This window comes from Zonotrichia leucophrys, chromosome 1 (genome assembly GCF_028769735.1).
Source record: "Zonotrichia leucophrys gambelii isolate GWCS_2022_RI chromosome 1, RI_Zleu_2.0, whole genome shotgun sequence".
NCBI lineage: Eukaryota > Metazoa > Chordata > Aves > Passeriformes > Passerellidae > Zonotrichia > Zonotrichia leucophrys.
In genome coordinates, this window is record NC_088169.1 from 67,319,348 (window position 1) to 67,338,478 (window position 19,131).

At 34.5% G+C, this 19,131-nt stretch overlaps 1 protein-coding gene across 10 annotated transcripts in view; it reads right to left on the reverse strand.

The window, feature by feature from the left end:
- NBEA (neurobeachin) overlaps window positions 1-19,131 on the reverse strand; it is a 456,358-nt gene that overhangs the window by 317,999 nt on the left and 119,228 nt on the right. For all 10 annotated transcript variants that reach the window (XM_064716099.1, XM_064716185.1, XM_064716109.1 and 7 more), the window contains exons 11-17: window positions 16,768-16,876; window positions 14,002-14,154; window positions 13,091-13,259; window positions 4,765-4,844; window positions 4,020-4,082; window positions 3,814-3,911; window positions 1,978-2,070 (exon numbers count right to left, since the gene is read on the reverse strand). In XM_064716099.1, coding sequence (XP_064572169.1) covers window positions 1,978-2,070; window positions 3,814-3,911; window positions 4,020-4,082; window positions 4,765-4,844; window positions 13,091-13,259; window positions 14,002-14,154; window positions 16,768-16,876 — 765 coding nt within the window. The remainder of the gene's footprint in view (window positions 1-1,977; window positions 2,071-3,813; window positions 3,912-4,019; window positions 4,083-4,764; window positions 4,845-13,090; window positions 13,260-14,001; window positions 14,155-16,767; window positions 16,877-19,131) is intronic.

Consider the following 19,131-nt stretch of genomic DNA (forward strand, 5'->3'; position numbering starts at 1 on the left):
ATTAAAAAAAAAATTGAAAGTTACACAGAGTATTCAAGGGGATTTCCATCACTCCAATTACATGAAAAATAAAGTTAATTTTTGCTAAGTACATATGTTCACTCAACAATGGAAATTGCGTTGATATATCCATAATTGCAAGTAGATGTTAAATTAAAATTTCAGCTTCTGAAAATTCTCTTTTCTTTTCTTGTAACCATAGAATCATAGAATATGCTGAGTTAGGAGGGACCCACAAGGATCACCGAATCCAACACCTGGCCCTGCACAGCACCATCCCCAAGAATGACATATGTGCCTGAGAGCATTGTCCAAACATTTCTTGAGCTCTGTCAGGCTGGTGCTGTGACCACTTCCCTGGGGAGCCTGTTCCAGCCACCCTCTGAGTGAAAAACTTTTTATATTCAACCTAAACCTCCCCTGATTCAGCTTCATGCTGTTTCCTTGAGTCCTGTCACTAGTCACTGCAGAGGAGAGATCAGTGCCTGTCTCTGCTGTGCCCCTCATGAGGAAGTTGTAACTGCAGTGAGGTCTCCCCTCAGCCTCCCCCAGGCTGAACAGACCAAGTGAGCTCAGCCACTCCTCATGCAGCTTCGCCTCAAGGCCCTTCACCATCCTTGTTGCCCTCCTTTGGACGCTCTCCAATGGTTTAATGTCTTGTTTATACTGTGACACCCAAAACTGCCCCCAGCACTGGAGGTGAGGCCAGCCCTGTGCAAAGCAGAGAGGGACAATCCCCTCTCTTGCCTGGCTGGCCATGCTGTGCCTGATGCACCCAGGACATAGGCTGCTAATTGATTTTCTGGATAAATATTTTAAACAAATATACTTATCTGTATACAACCAGGCTTCTGACAAATCAAACGTTCATCTGGTGTATCATACTTAATCCAACTCCTATCAATGTGAACGACTTTTGCTAAGTAATGTTTGAAATGTCCTTGGAGATTCTTGAGTGGACTATCAATTCGCTTTATTAATTCCCAGAACAGTATTTGACTTGCTGGATCCCAAAGGAAAAATCTCACTTAGAAGCATATTCTCAGCTAACTGTCTCTCAATTATACAGTCATACTTTATTGATCTTACTGAGAGAAAAGCATTTCTAGCAATACCACACTCTGGCTGGACTCCTACCTCCTTTCCTTTCAAAGGAGGCTTACATGATGAAGTCTCTTGTGAAGCATGTGGATCATTTTTATAATACACAGCCTCCCACTAAAATGCCATTTTGGGCTAATCCCAGCAGGGATTTTAACACCACATGTAGAAGGGGAAAAATGAGCAACAGCAGGCTATGCAGCACTGCATGATTGTTAGCGCCTTCTTGACACTATAATATGGAAGATCAGACTAAGTAAACCCATTTTGTGACATCAGGTCTTTTTAAATGGGAATATTTCTTGCTGCCACATTTTCTCAGTGAGTATTTCTTGAACAGAGATCTGTCCTTACCACCTTTTTTAAACATCACTTGCTTGATGTATCTGCTTTTCCTTCTGAAACATTCCCATGTCAATAAAATGTTCTATTTCATTTTCCCATCCTTCTAAAACTATTTTTAGAAATGCTGCCCTGAAAATTTTATTGCAATGACACTGATGATTCCAGAAGGAAATTTTAGATCACACTCATGTGTTTCCTGTTAACTTTAGCTGAACATGCAATATATAGTCATAAGAGGTATTGCTGGAAAATGTTTTTCCCTTGTTTTATGACTTCACTTTTCAGATATCTTATATCTGAAAGACAACAAATGTAGTGTTTCAAATGTCATAGTAATAGCAAGTTAAGAGGAAAAAAAAAACTTTATCTGATTTATAAAGCTAACAGTGTACAAATTATTAATCCGAAAACCTAATAAAATTTGAAATAATTTCTAAAGACTGACAAAGAATATACAGTAATCATGACAAAAACACAAGAAGAATTGTGAACTTAAATACACCACTACAAAAATTTTAAAATGACACTTACTTATGACCCAAATGTTTAAGAAAATATCCAAGGACCTTCAAAGCTTGCACCCATATACTTTCACTTTTGGAAGCCAGTAACTTATAAATTACTCTAAAACAGAAAAACAAATTAAAGCTCAAACATCACATATATATATTCTATCACTAAACGTCATGTATATGGCTTGTATTTCACTGAGCAAGAATATTTATTAAGAAATAAATAAAACCAACAACCTACACAAAATAGGATATACTGAAAGAATCAAGTGCAGCATAAGAGTTTGATAGTGAATTATTGAGGTTAGGGACCTGGTGTAGTTTGGTTCAGTTCAATGTTTTATAACAGAAAGTAACTTATCCTATACTTATATACTTATCTCTTGGGACAACGAAGTAAATACAGTCTAAGTATTGGAAGCTTAGGACAAGAGAAACAGACTGGAACACATTAGGTCATATCCTGGAGTACCTGGATGCTAGTGAAAATCTCCTTTCATTACACCCTCGGTTTTTAAATCCTGGACAAAAATAAATGTGCCCTCAAATACTGGCTAATCTAATTATTAAATATTTAATTAATATGGTAGGTTTAAGCACAAATTATGCAGTCTTTCAGAAAGGAAACCAGCCTTGATCTGAGGTCACCAAGAGACAGAAAAGATTACCCTTGGCCTGCACTTTTCTGTAACAAATTTTTGAATTTATATTTTAGTTTCCCGTTAGAATTAGCTTGCCTTCAGTTTTTAGTCATTCTTTCTAGTCTTTTTCCACTAAGGAGTGTGTTTTCAAACAATATCTTTCTCTTCTGAAATTACTTCTGCTCTTCCCAAATGAGCCCTGAGGCTTTTGATCTCTGACATTCAAGGCAAATGAACCCCTAATTTTATGTAAGGCTTTGGGAGTGTTTTGTCTTGTCCTTTAAACTCTTAAAAGTTGTAATTTTGTGTATTCCCCACCCTTCTACAACACAGACTTTCAAACATAAAGACTGCACCATCAAACACTTTTAATACCACAAATGTTACATAAAGAAGTCTCCAGTCCTCCAGATCAGACTTAGCCTTCTTCAAAAAATGACAGGAACAGAATTCTGTTTGAATACAAACTATAGGCAGAAAGCAAAGTCCTAACCATGAGTCTTTCTTTCAATAAGCATTGTCATTCAAACAGATTTAAGTACATATCTTAGTACAAAGATCTTAGCATTTAGGCAAAATTGAGCTTGAATCTATCAAGTAGTAGATATTATGGGGCTTTTTCCCTTTTACAAGCCCCTTGCATTTCCTCAAGTATTCTCAGAACAAAAAAAACCCCCAACATAGCAAATATCAAATTATTAGCATGAAAATTATTAGCCCCTGAAAAGAATTATATTACCAAATTAGGCATAACCTCCCCCCAATAACACTTTTTTAGGAATTATCAGTTATTAATTTTACAGACAAACAGATAAATTAATTCAACTTTTTTTCAGACAGACTTTGAGAGGCTAGGGCATGATTCCTTGTTTTCCTCTTGTTCTCCCCAGATAATGTTAAATATACAAACAAGGAATAATTAAAATTATTCTCAGTCCGATACAGGGCCATTTGATGCATCTTATTAATTAGACATTCTATTTGATTGAGAAGCAAGCAAAACAGTGCAGTTACTTTGAAATATCATGATAATCTTAAATGGAAATTCTCTTTTTCTCCAACATACTGAAATCACTCATTTTGTCAAAAAATAAAGCCCAAGTTAATGAATCTCAAGTTTAAAAGATCAGCTAGTGTGATATTTATGTGTAAAAGATGCCAACTGGAGAGCACTGGAAGTACCCTTAAGTTACTTTCCCACTTGACTGTCTTACCGTATCCCATTCCTCTGATCAAAGGCGGGGATCATGGATGCTGGATGCTCGGACATTAGTGCCACTAGCAGCTGCAGCACATCATGGATATTTTCATCCTGTATGACAAGCACCAATGTTATTCTACAAACTAACCTCAACAACAAGCTTCCCACAGAGCTGATACAATTAGTTACAATAAAAGGTAGGTAATTAGAGAAATGTACCTCATGCATTGTTAATAAGTAATTTAATATGCTCTGCAGTTCATCTTCTTTCACTCCTCGATCCTAAGGGGGAAAAAAAAGAGCTGTTGTTCAGAGAAAATACATTCCTTAGGTTTGGATAAGCAAACCTTGGACCCAGTCAAATAATCGTACAGCTTTTTTATTTGAACCTAAAAGACTACATTTTCTCTATCATTTTACTGCTCTTCTTTATCATATTGGCAGTTCAAAACAGTATGAGGTCAGATTCCTTTAGTGTGGGCCCTCAGATACTACAGACTATTACTGTTACTCCTACTCTAAGACAGAACAGAAAACACTGGTTTTCAGTCTAATCTCAAACGGCAGATTATCCCTCAAAGAGTAGCATTCAGCTGTAACAGAAAGAGTCTTACACCATTTCTACCAGTGGTAGAACCAGCAAGAAGGATACAGCAATTACTACCTTGACAACTGCAATTATCTTTTTCATTTGACCATTTTATTAAAAAAATTAAAGTATGACAATTAATTAAAACATATATATTAGACATTTAATAAAATATACATGGCAGAGTTTTGTGAGGTTAATAAGAAATTTTGTATGGATTTACTACTCTGTTGATTAGAAGGATGTGCATGAACATTAAATTAACCAGAAAATGACACAATACTGGACAGATATAAACAATTTTCTACTATGAAAGATACTATTACAAGTATGTAACAGATGTCAATGTTTTCATTCTGGAACAGACCATTTTACCTTCAATATAAGTTGTTTCAAGAACAGAAGCATAAACGCCCTTAATGATATGATTTCTTTCTGGGAGGGCCGAGGACCATCTGGAAGAAACAAAATATAGCACTTTAAAATATAAAGTAATTTCTTTAATCACTGCAGCTTCTTAAGGAAATCACAGTTCCTACAACAGATTTAGTATTCTACTCTTATATAAAAGTTCATATTTGCAAATGATATCATTTATAACCTTTCAGAATCACATTTTTCAACACAATATATTTAAGTATATGTGATGCTCTATTTGGAAAAAAAAGAAATCCATATAAGGTTTTACTTAGTTTTTTAAAAGAAATGGGAAGATGAAAGATAGTAATAAGGTGATAGTAATAGACAGCAATAAGTGATAGACATCTTGGAATGACTAAACCACTATGTTAAATACCATCTGAATGAAAACCAACAGAGAAAGGATTTATGAAATACCAGTGGTAGCCATTACCTGTAGCAGAAACTAAAGCCATTTAACCAAAGAGAAACTACAATCTAAAAAAAATATTCAATTTAAACAAGGAAAAAACCAACAATCCATAATACTTTAAACAACTGTGCTTGATGAAGTACATTATGAAAACAGAAATGTCTAAAAAAAGCCAGACATTGAACTATGGCAATTTGAAATTATTTTATTGTATTTGTCACTCTCCTTTTTCATAAATATTAAGGTTGAACTGCAAATTCTTTTGTTAAGCTCCTGCTTCTAAGGCAATCCAGGGCATAGACAGTCTTAAATTTTGTACAGTAAAAATAAACGCAACTTAAATTATTCTTCCATCATCCATTTCACTTTACAATGATAAACACAGATCAAAGTTTAAAAAAGTCTATGTCCCGTTATTATTTCCAATCCAGATGAATACAACTTTTAATGAAGATTCTCTAATTGTCTTTGGTGATGCTTTTTGAAGTGAAGCCACTGCTTTACACATAGTAGTTCAAGTTTGACAAGGGAAAACCTTAAGGAAAAGTATATTTGTTTCCATAGGAGGAAGAAAAAGAATGGCTAATACACTCAAGTTTTCTTCCCTGTTCAGGAGTAGAAAGAGGAGAACTGTGTACTCTTCAGAAAAAAGCAAATAAATCTCAAAAAGCAAATAAATCTCTGGTTGTCCCATTCCACTCACAATTTGTAAGAACAGTAAGAGTATTGCAGTAAAAAAGTTTATCAGCTAGGCTTTAAAGATATAAGACTAGTCTATATTAATAATGGCATCATAAAACATCTGATTTCCACTGTAGAAACAGAAGTAATTTGATTTTTTTTCTTATACTAGATGCAATTATATTAAATATTGCATGAATTTTCAGCAATGGTGTGCTTGTTTTTCAACAAGTCATTTTTATTTAATAAACATATAAATATGGTATTTTTATATAATTTAGCTATTTTCCCCCCTAATTTAAATGTGGATTCAATTTCCCTAACTGCATCACAGAAGTTTCTTTCTTTGTACCCTCTTCCCTCTTACACCTTATTGGGAATCAATATCAGACAGCATCTGAAAACAAGGACTAAAACAAACAAAAAAAAAAATTGACATTTTGTCTTTTCTGTAAGAAAAGTCTCTGTCATTTCTGAAAGACTGCAATTATGGAAACAGAATACAGACAATAGGGAGGTCTGCAAATAATTTCTATAACAGATATTGGAAGGACATATCAAGAAGAAGATATCCCAATGTAACTGGGAACCTCTTCAAAGACACACGAGTTTTCTTCTACTTCTACATTTGCCCACTCATTTCCCTGAAGACATGTGACAACCTTGAAAAGGTTTCTTCAACATGCAAAGGAGACCAAAGGAGTTGCTGCTTGCAGGCTACATGCCAAGCAGGTAAAGTGCTTGGCATGTAGCCTTCTCTAGTACTATTTATTCCTTGCATTTTAGTTGGGTCAGGAAGCTTCACTGTTCTAGAATCAGAAAATGGGGACAGCTGCTACCCAAAAGACTTCATTAGTTTCAAAAATTAGTTTCAAAAACTGGCAAGGAAAAATAAGGCTGGAGAAACTCGAAGCTATGTAATCACCAGACAGCTACAAGGAATACAGCGATATGATGTAATGATCATCTGACACAGACTGAAGAGAATTAATTAAACAGGAAGTTCTGAAGCTACCTAAAGCAGTTTTTTCCCCTATAATTTTTATATTATCACAGTTTTGTACTTCATTACTAATTAAATTACTTCATTCCTAGTTGAAGATTTATTTTAAAAAAATATATTATTGACCAAACAATGGTGTATTTTATCCTATAATTAAAAAAAGTATACATTAGCCTCACATATACCCAGGCAAAGAGAGACAAGTAGATCTTGTTTTTAACTCAAACATTGCAAAGTAGTTTTTACTGTCTATTAATCTTTGTGCCCATCACTGCATATAGAAAATTCAGTGTCACCATCACTCAGACACTGATAGCACTGCTAAAGACTAAAACCAATCTCAAATTAGATCAACTATGAAGATAATCCTTTCAAGATCTGGCACAGCAACCATAAATCCCTAATACAAAATAATCACATTCTTTTTAATTGGCAAAGAGAAAGGATGCCTCCCTTTTCCCACACGAGGATGAGTCATTAAAGCATTTCCTGCTTTTAGATTTCTTTATGTATGTATTTTTCACAGAGCCCATCATTTGCGTCAGATTTTTAAAATACACACTCATAATAAGAGTTAGCCTGCTTTACCCAGACAAAAATAAATGAAAAAGTTATAATTTTATGCAATTCATCCCTGCAGCATAGAGAAATTATAGGGGCATAAACCAGAAGTAAATAAGAGGAAATAAGTAAACACATTCACAGAGTTAAGTACAATCAGTACTGCTGTAAAAAAAACAAACAAACAAAAACAAGAAAAAAACCCAAAAATGTCCAAACCGATTGGAAGCTTTGAATAACAATAATAATGATTTCTAATTCTGTCTTTGGAAATAAAATTGTCTTACCAGTTCTACCAACAAACAAACAAATGTGACATTCTTCCATCTGTTTTGATTTTTTTTTTGTATGTAAAAAGCATGATTTTTCTACTCCTTAAATTAATAAAGTATGATACAGATAGCAGAAGCTGATCTCCACACACACATAAATAACAACACATGATACATGGATCACAGAAAACCTGATTTTCTCTCTGCTGTAAATCTAATAAGAACTGAGTCCCACTCTAATCCAGCTCTTAAAATAACTCTGGAACTTTGTATATTTACAAAGATAAAAACTACAGTTACTTTATTGTCATAATAATTTTTTGTAATTCCCCTTTCCACAGCTCGTGTTCAAAAATATTGGACGTGAAAAACATTCTTGAAAACTATTTAGCATGACATAACTTGTACTTTAACCACCATACATTCTCAATAAGGATGGATACATGATAGTCATAAAGGGAGCACTCATTGAGAGTTTGAAATAGCACTTATTGAGCATGAAGAACACAGGAAACATCAGTAGAGAGAGAAATGCTTGGCCACTCAGTTAATGAACTATACTACACAGTTGGGAGCTCAAATGCACATTTCTCTCATACAGCACAGGCTCCCCATGGGAGTGGCCACGGCACCAAGCGTGCCTGACTTCAAAAGTTGGGACAATACCCTCAGGCACACAGAGTTACTCTTGGGGTGTCCTGCACAGGGCCAGATATTGGACTTGATGATCCTGAGGGGTCCCTTCCAACTCAATATAAAATCAAATAATTACAGAAAGAAGCTATAAATTTTAAATAATTTTCTCTCCATTGCCTGCTTTGTTGGCTACTTAGATACTGCAATGGCTGGGAGATCCTATTATCCCTATTCTGTATGATTTAACAAAATATCAAAGGTGTGCATGTGTTAAATCAAGATAATAGCTGCAAACCATAGTCTAAATGTAAAAAAGAAAAAAAAATTGGATTCTTTTATTTGCAAATTAGCTTGATGGTTTAGGTTCTTTGTAAAAAAATTTGAAACACCACCAGAAGAAAAGTGTAAATCATGATTTTAAACAGACAACTTGTCTCTACTATGTGGATTTACATGTAAAATGTAAAGCTACTAATTACAGAACAAGTTGATACTTCTACCCTCTGAAACAGTATTTCCACTGTTTCAGAACAAAATGGAAATACAAATATGAATTCAGTATGCTGAATCTAAGAAGAAACACAAGTATGAATCAGGAATCCAATAATAAAAGATACAAAACCAAATTTAAAATAAATACCTGAAACTTCAAAAAAATTATTAAACTTCATTTTAAAAACCCCATTTATACCTCCCATTTTAGAAGCTGATTACTAGGAGAAGCCAAAGAAAAACTAACTTTTTTTAAAGAAAACAGTATTTGCCAAATGGGAAGCTTCAATATTGAGCTTCTTTGGCTTTAAAGTAAGTGCTACTAAACTGTCAGTGCAGAAAACTCACCCACTTTGTGTTTTATTAAGGCAGGGGAAGGCAATAAAACCCTGAAGCAGAGTAACTGTCAGCAAGTAATAGTAAAACAAACTAATTATTAACTAATATTAAAAATTGTTTCAGTATCTCCACATAAAAATGGCATGCCTAGAAGACAAGAAAACATCACACTACTAAAATGTCTGCATGAATAAGCTTACTTCCTAATATGACAGCAAATTATTTGAAGGCACTTTAGCACATGCAGTCAAATTTTAGATACTGGCATGATTTCCAGTAAAGCCTTCTCCAGAAAAGTCTCATGACAAGTCAGCCTAGAATTTCAGCTGCAATTTACTCACATGATGACATTTTTCTGTTTCATACATTAAATTAATGTTTATAGAAAATACATCCTATTCTTCCATTTGGAGATTTCAAATGCTGCTTAAAGTGCAGCAACTTTAAATTTCACATAACTGTATTTTTACACTGCAACTTTCTTAGTTTAACAAATTTTTTTTACATTATTCTACATTTCAACAAATTATAAACTTTCTGGTTGCAAACAGGCTAATAAAAATTTACATGAATCCAAAATCCTGGAAGAGTTATCTTTTTTGAACTATTTGGATTGGTGGATTTATGAGATGCTGAAAACACAGGTGAAAATAGAAAAACCTTAAGCATAATAACTACAGTTATTTCTAGAACTGCATTCTATGACTATAAGCTGTCTGAATCAACCAGGCCTACACTTAATGTTAAAAAAACATCTGGTAAAGAAAAGTGATGTAATATCCAAGTGATTAAACATTTTAAAATATTTTCACTAATTTTATCAATTGCTAGCAACTAATGTGGACATCCTAAAACATCTTTTATGAAGTTAATATAAAATTAAATTTAGTAACCCATCACATCAGCAATTTTTATATTTTTCACAATCATTTGCTTGCAAACCATTACAGTTATTACAGCTCTATTAGTCAGTAGCAGAAATTATCTGTGAAATAATACCAAAAAGTCCCAGTGTTGATTTGCATGGAGAAAACGCCATGGCTGTGCTGGGCTTGCTAAGTCACTGATGCTCCTGTCTGACAGGCTGACATTCTTCAAGGCAATACAAGAAAAGCCACTTTTACGGACAGAAAAGAAATTACTACTTCTTTGTATTTGTATCAGTTACACAGGGCCTTCTTCAGGGAAGAAGGAAGAGGATAAGGAACAAGGAAAAAAGAATAAATAAGATATTAAACTTTCAATAAGTCAAGTTTATCTATAAACCTAACTAAAGACAAAATGAGAAAATTCAGATATAGTGGATCATAATATGTTTTCTGAAAATATGCATTACCTCGGTTTATATAACACCTTCCCAACTGCTGTATGAAGGCCTTAGAAATTTTGACTTATTGTCAAACTGCTACACCAGGCACCCACTAATTTACAGTACCTGATTACTTTTAGGGACTGACCTGGTTGCCTTCCAGGTAAAATAAGAATCTTGTCTGGAACTGACACAGATGAGAGGAGAATGTACTATACTCAGAATGAAAGAAAAGGTAGGGATGTAAACCAGCCATATCTATGCTTAATTTAGATTAACTGATTCACATCTCATTCCTAATTTTGTATCCTTGTGTACCTCATGCCTTATGTTCAGATTTTCATGAATACAGAAGCTATGCAACTGGCATTACACATACAAATACTCAAAAAATACAGCTAAGTGCAAAGAGAAAGATCTGGCCAAGATAAAAGCAATCCATGCTTCCTACAGAAAGAAATGCCACTGACTCCCCAAAGGAGCAAACCTAGCCAGAGGGAAGCAGTCTGCAATACATTTTCAAAGTGTTGTTAGGTGGTAGTATCATGACACAGAAGCACAGGAATTATTTTAATTTAAACCAATATACTAGGGAAAAAAAAAATCTCAACCATAACAAGTAGACTGTATTATCAGACTTTCATTCTCAAGCTAGTTGAGGAATTTTCCATGTCTCTACCTAGCTATAAATATGGTTGACACCTGAAAACCTCACCTCACAACAGCTGGGTATTGAACAATCACAAAGTAAATAAGCTGATCATCTGAGTTTTAAACATCCCAATTCCTCACTGATCTCAGACACAGTAATTTGTCCAATGGTAAAACTGTGCCTGTGCAGCATAGCAGTGTAAACCTCAACAGAGAAGATTTCTGGAAGTATGAATCCTGATAAACCACTCCCAGGATAGGATTTGGTTCACCCTAATTTCAGACATCAGCAGTGTAGCTCCCACACCAGAGCAGCTTCTAACCTCCCACCGAGGTTAGTGGAGATCTAATCAATAGAGGCAACACAGCCTAGGAAGCAACTACGCTTCAAACAAAGCATTTCTCAAGTGCCTGTCAATTAGAGCTAAGATACAGCTTCCTAAACATACCAGTGTAAGTTGTCACGCCGTAAAGTGTGCAAAATATCTACCCCAAACAAGCAGATTTGGTGTTGGATACACAGGAGACCTTCATCCTTCTGAGAGGCAGGTGAGATGTCCCACCAAGACTACAATGATACTAGAAATCTGTATTAAAGCAACTGACTCCTGCATTCCACTGTGCATTATCAGCAGACATCCAGCTCAGAAGGAGACATCTTCACTGCAGGCACCAAAAAAAGATGTTAATTCTGTTTTGGCAGAGGGAATCCAGAATCAGCATAAGTGGATAATCTAATTTATCACTGACAAAGATTTCAAGATAATTAAGTAACCAACCCAGGTAATTTTCATTAACTAGGATTTCAAACGTTCATTTAAATGAACAGAACCTTGTCATCTTTTGTTAAGTATTTTTAAATAAATTTTAATAATTTTTGAAGACTACTCTTCATCTAATATTATACTATGCAGGAACTATAAATGTCACCCAAGATCCCACAGCCTTCAACGCCTTCATTGCCTATTAGGACATCTAATCTAGGAAAAGAATTGTTACTTCCAGTTTTGTTTATTAAAAAAAAAAAAAGTGAGGGAAACCTCTATTCATACACCTCACTTACAAAAGGAATTACCCAACAACTAATGTGTTAGATATGTCACACTCTTGAATATTTGGGTATGTGACAGTATTAGGAACATCCCCCAATTATTGAATTTCTCAGCATGACATTAATAGTTACACAATAAAATAATGAATAAATTCTCATTTACCAGGTATTTTTTAAGAGACTTTCAGGCAAATCCTTCCTGCTTTACACAAGTAGATAGCTAAATGCAATGGCATCACAGCCAAAAGATATAGGATTAGAATGATTTGCTCTGCTTAACACACATCTGCAACATACAGCATTCAAGCAGTATTCATTATTACATTTTGTTGGTTCTGTCATTCAGTACCTCCTGTGCTAAGCTAAGTGCATCACTTTCAGCAAAATTAAATAAATCTCTATTTTATAAGGACAGCGAAAAAAAATATTATTGAACTGGAAATACAGTTTCAGAAACCTCTGCAGTGAGAACTAGAAGTTTCCACTCTGTTTTCAAGGTCACTTAACACTATTAATCACTCAAACCACACAAAGATTTCTTTGGCATATGAAATACATGTAATATTTCCTCTTTATTAAAGAAGAAGAAAAATCAATCTTTTTAATATGTTTCCTAAAGTATGCCTACATAAGTATGTGCTACGTGACTGGAGACCAGAGTTGGAATCTTCTGGGAATATATATAAATATAAATTATCAGCATGAGTTTATGATACATCAAAAAGTATTTCCATAGTCCTTCTACTGATGGCCATCAACTATTGCCATTTATTCATCTCCTTGTCTACAGATCCAAGGAGCTTTCAGATATTTACTTTTCAAACCTTCCTACAGGAGGAATGCTTATATTTTCTCCCTCATGTGTTGCACTTACCCAGCCCTTTGGGAGTGATGCCACTGCTGTCAGCAGGGTTGACCACCCAGTAGTAGTATTTCAGCGTGTGCATGAGCTGCAGCACCGTGCCCACTCGGCGGATGGTGTTGTAGATCGTGGCCGTCCCAATGAACTCAGCTGACAGGTAGGTGTACAAAGACAGCTGCACCTGGGGAGTGAAATGGTCACCCACAGAAATGTAAGCTCTGCATAACAACTGTGAATTGTAGGGGTCTTTGTAGAGTAGACCTTGGATATGATACATAAACTGAAAAACTAATTACAGCTCAGCTTAGAGCAGGGGCTGCACTGGTACCTAGGAATGATTTAAGTTAAGATAAACATATTGGCTTGCTTTCTATTCTGACTTTTTATACAAAAAGTATATATTTTTAGTTTTTAGGACAACGCCACTTTTCACTTTGGTTTACATATCCCGACTATGATTACTTAGGAAAACAAAGAATTCATTATTACCAGAGAGGAATGATAACATGCTAGAGATTTTATCAAACTAAAATACATAGTTTGAATTAAAATAAGCGCTTACATTAATGTGTAACAAAACACATTTTTACTGCAATTAAAACCACAAAATTTTATGCTTAATCTGTAGGAATACAATGGAATGCAATCACTGAAAAAGGGACGGGGTTTCTTGAAACAGTATTATTCATAGAATCAGACAGAATCTTAGGCAATAATTAACCTGCTTTTATGAAAGTATAAAAGACATTGGAGTATACAGTTAAGCAGTGTACAGACTTGATAATCTAAGATCATTGCTATTGCCATACTTATAAAAAAATCCGAAAGAGAAAAATCAAAAACGTAAGTAGAATATTGTAAAAGAATACAGGTATTTATTTTTGTTGTAGGAGAGTCTAAACATTATGCCAGTGTACGATTACCTTTGCAGGGGTATGTATCCAGATAGCAGGATTGAAAAGGATGTGATCACATAATTGCTTCAGTAGAGGTGCTCCATGAGATAATCCATCCAAATATTTCGCAAATGACAAAAATTGTTCCAGAACTGCTCTGGTTATATGAACTCTAGATGACTGGGGGAAAATAATCAGAAAGAAAAAAGATAAAGAAAAAAAATCTTTTTATTATGATTACAGCAGAACTCTGAAGCAGTATTTCACCTAACTCATCATTACTACATACATTCAGCTTGCATGTTTTAATGCGATTGAATATGAAGGCAGTTTATACTTTACAACAATATTAATGGTCTTTCTAATGGCTATATTTAACAGGCTCAAATGTCCATCAATAACTTTTTTTTTTTTTTGTTAGTTTGGTTTTTTTGCTTAGTTTGGTTTCTTTTCATTTTATTAGAGTCCAGTCAGGATGCTACATTTATGTCCATCAATAACTTTGTTTTTTTGGTATTTTGCTTACTTTGGTGTTGCATTTCTTTTCATTTTATTAGAGTCCAGTAAGGATGCTACATTTTACAGCACAATTCTTCAGAACTTCATCTGAAGTCCTTATCTCCTCTTAAATTGGTGTCATACTGAAATTTGGTGTCTCAGTGTGTGAACACACATTATTGGGAGACTTGATTTTGTTTCTTAAACTTAAGTAGGTATTTGAAGGAGTTGGGCTCATAGTTTCCTCAAATTTCAGGATTCTTTCAGTTTCATAGCATATGCCATGCAATCACTGTTGAGACCTGCTCCTATGTAGTAACATGGCCTGAGGACTTTGACAAACTTCTTTGTATACTAAATTAACATTAATAATAATATGAATAATAATAACATGAATAAATAGTAAAAAACTCTAAAGATTTTTCTCCTTGCCATCTCCACAAAATGTCAAGCACTGGAACAGGCTGCTCAGGGAAGCGGTGGAGTCACCATCCCAGAAGTACTTAAAAGATGTGTTGATGTGGCACTGAGGGACAAGCTTTAGTGGTGGACTTGGCAGTTCTGTATTAATAGTTGGACTCTATGTTAGAGGTCTTCTCCAACCTAAATGATTCTGTGATTCTATTTTTCAATTGTTTTTAATGTTGTAAGTACAGTCTGGGAATATAGAGATTTATTTTTTTTAGAACTGAGGTCTACTGTCAGTAATACAAGTTCAGCCTACACGCTGAATTTCCTTTGGCTTGTACATGAAAATTCACAATAAATAATGTGCAACTAATAAGAACAAAAATGCTGTTTGGAAGTTCAAGTAAAAAAAAAAACCTCTCTTCTCTGAAGTATTTGATTACATGCAAATAAACAACAGATACAACAGATAATTTAAAAATAATAAAATTGAGACTAGGAAAAGAAAGGATGCTTTCCCACCATGTGTGCCAACTGAATATAAGCATATATTGAAAAAAGAGAACAAATCCTTTCAAAAAACTGCAGCTAAGCAAATATAACGTAAAAAAACCACCCAGAAAGCAACACGTTTTAAGAATTATGTTGTGATCAATAGAAATCTTTTAAATACTCACATGCCCAAGCCTAATGAACATAGCAGGTGTTAATTAGAAGAGCATGGAAACTCTTTCTTAAAAAAATCATATTGAACATTCTAAATCAATGCATTCCATGTGTATAAACCATAATGCTCTATTCAGGGGAAAGCTCTCCATGAAGGCTCACCAGTCTGCCTGTGTGTAACTCACCAAACCAAAGCTAACAGCTTTGTAAGTTCCTTCTAGTTATGGCACAAGAAAATGTAACCTTGGAAAAAACCAGCACCTTAGGCTACTTCTTTGAAATTGTAAATCACACTTGCTTAGCATTGAAAACAGAAGCACAGAAAATCTACATTTAGGTATTAAGTGAAGGCATTTCCCTAGCACAACGAACAAAGGGAATAGAATGAGAGAAACTACTTATCATTCTTCAAAATTCAGAACATTTTTGAAAGGTGATATTATGAGTTATCTTCTGCTTAAAAGATTGCTATTCTGACCTCATGGTAATAAAAGCCCAGTAGTAGACATGCAAGAAAAGTCAGAGCCATGAGCTTCAATCATGGGACCATCACTGTTTTAGTACAGCTGACAGTAGTTTGCTCTCAGATTATTTAGATTATTAAACCCCAGTAACAGGGTGTCAAGAGAAAGGGAGGCCGGTGATGCTCCTCAGACAACTGAATCGAACCTCAGGTTTGAGATAATGGCTCATCATGCCTAAAAACAAGCAAGTACAGGGAATACCCCTTGCAGGGAATGCCCCACCAATTTTTTTCAGAAATTAAATTTTGTTACAGTTTTTCTGCTTCAAAACACAGGACAACTATTTTGACAATTTCAGAATTTTCACAGAAGATTAATTTAACTTTTATTAACCTACATATACACAAACAAAACCCCTCAGTTATGACATTTCTGCTTTATATAAACTAGAAACAAAAGAACTTTCCTAAGCAAGTTTGGAGGGACAGAAAATGCAGAAATGTAAATACTTTAAAGTGATTCCCAAACAGATCTAAAGCAAAAACATAAATAACAGAACCTCCTCAAGAAAACTGGTTCTTTGAATACTGGGTGAGGAAGATGAAGAATCTCCTGTTGACAACTTATAAAATACTTTTAATTTGCAATGTAAGTCACAAATATATTTTATTCCACCAGACATTTGAGCCAGGTGATTGAAAGTACCACAATGGCAATAGAAATACTAAGAAAAAAGATAAAAATCCTCCAAACATACCTTTTCAAGGAGATAACCAATGACTAGAAAGCCTTTTCCACCAAGCATTTGTTCTTGCATGGCTACTGAACTCTTAAGAAGCTCAACCAAGAAAGCCAATAGAGTAGCACTGCATGTAAAGAACAAGATTTTTTCAGATTAAAAATGTTGCTTTCTCAATAATCATCAGCTATTCAGTGAATAGAAATAGGCTTAAGGTGGTGAACAATTCCTTAGAAAAACACAAATCTTATTTTTACCATTGGAAAATTTCTCCAGTGATTTTTCACATATTGCAGTGGTAGGAGTGGGACTCCAGAGGCTACAAGGAAATCACCCAAGAGTCCATCCCAGCAGTGTCTTTAAGTGAAGTGTTCAGAAAGTACAGGGAGGGAAAGTGTTCAGAAAAGGTTACAGTATAGAAACATAAGAGATATGAAAGACTTCAGGGGATGAAATTGGCAAGAAAGTGAAACTATGTTATAAAAACCAGCAGTGGAAACACATGACAGATTAATCCACCACAGGGGAAATAAATCATAATGGACTCCTGGGTGATGAGAATAAAACAAAAATACACTAATCTGTTGCTGAAAAATCAAGAAGAAAGGGAGAAAGAAAAAATAAAAGTGACAGGAGGGAAGTATTTAAAATTGCTTTTCAAATACCTCAAAAAGGTAGATGACAAAATGTATTGTAGTGCATATACAACTCGTACGTAAAATCATAATGTCTTTTCTAAAAATTAAATAGATGTAACAGCTCCTAGCTGTACAGACAAGTGCCTGCACCCATGAAAAGTTCTCACACAGGTAGTAGCCCAGGCAAGAGTGAAAACTGTGGGTTTTGCAGGTATGAAAAAGGGACTTAAAGAAAATATCCAACCTGCATTTGATACATTTCAATTTTATTTACAGTATCTAGTCATCTAAAGGTTTACTTGCTCTTAAAACAGAATCTTTTACTTTGAAATAAATGTTGAGTTTGGTTAATCCATGTCAGCACCAAAAAAATAATCAAAGTGCTGAGGAAGACAAGATTTATTCAGTTTGTTGAGTAAGGCTGCCATGCGAAAGAATAGAGAGCAGCCAAAGTACATGCTGGGAACATGAAATAGTGCCTTGTCTTTCTTCATTGTTGAATGGTCATAATAATCCATCTAAAAATCACATACAGACTGCTCCACAGAGTGTCAGCAATAAAAGAACACAGATAATATCCATTTACAGTACTCCAAAGCTTTTATCAAAACAGCCTTTCAAGCTGTCACATCAACTTCAAACCAGATTATGTGCATCAATTTTTTCTTACCCCAACCAAAAGTTTCTAGTGTATTTGTCATCTAAAATAAGAATCTAATCATTTTTACTGCAGGAGAATCCATAAGCAGGTCACATTAAGTGTTGAAGATTTTAATTTAGATTTTTTTAAAAATTAAAGAGGTGAAAGAAAATTCCATTTAGATGGGTCATGCTTACTACCATCCTCTATGAGTAACTTTATGACTCACGACAACAAGCCATTATGCATAAAGTCAAACAGCATACACCTTTGCAGAATTATAATTCAAACTACAATAGCAAATACTGTTAATATTATTTGAAGTGTTAAAAATATTCTTAAAATGGATTTTAAAGATTTTTGTACCATATACAGCCTTAAGTTCATTTTCTATTCTCAGAAGTACTTTGTCAAAAGCCTTTAAATTTATATCACAGTTTACTTATTCATTCTATGAATTTAGATGTAAACTCATGGGCCAGTTATTCTTATATCGATACAACCTCTATACAACTGTTAAAAATTTTGATAGACTCTGAATGTAAGTTGTAAGACACACTGACACCACAACAATACAGATTTTTCCCTCTTTTGCTCTATTTAAGCACACATAAATTACAAGTCAACTCAGAAATCATAAGTGACCAGTTTATACCTAACAATGCCACAGAAACAGACAAGCTGGTTCTGTGTAAGAAAGACTGACTCAAAAAAAGTGTAGTAATTCAGATGTAGTCAGTGTCCAAATATAACTTTCTAGATATTAACCATCTTTATGCTGGCTATGGCTGAACTAATTAATCCTGCCTGCCCATATTACCTCTGCACAGAGCTACCTTAGCTGCTACTGTAGAGTGATGCCAGTGACTCTAGTTTCAGGAAAATGTATTAATTTAGGCAATGCCTTTGTGAATGAGCTATGCTTTCACTTAATTCCAAAATGGCTTTTAACATCTATTGATCCAGACACATAAAGACACCTCAATCAGCTCTGCACAGTCAGCTCAGGTCTGCAGGCAGTAACTCTAACTTCTAATCCTTCTGCATTATCCAAGATTGCCACCATAAATAATAGAGTTGACTGCAGTATATAGTAATTCAAAT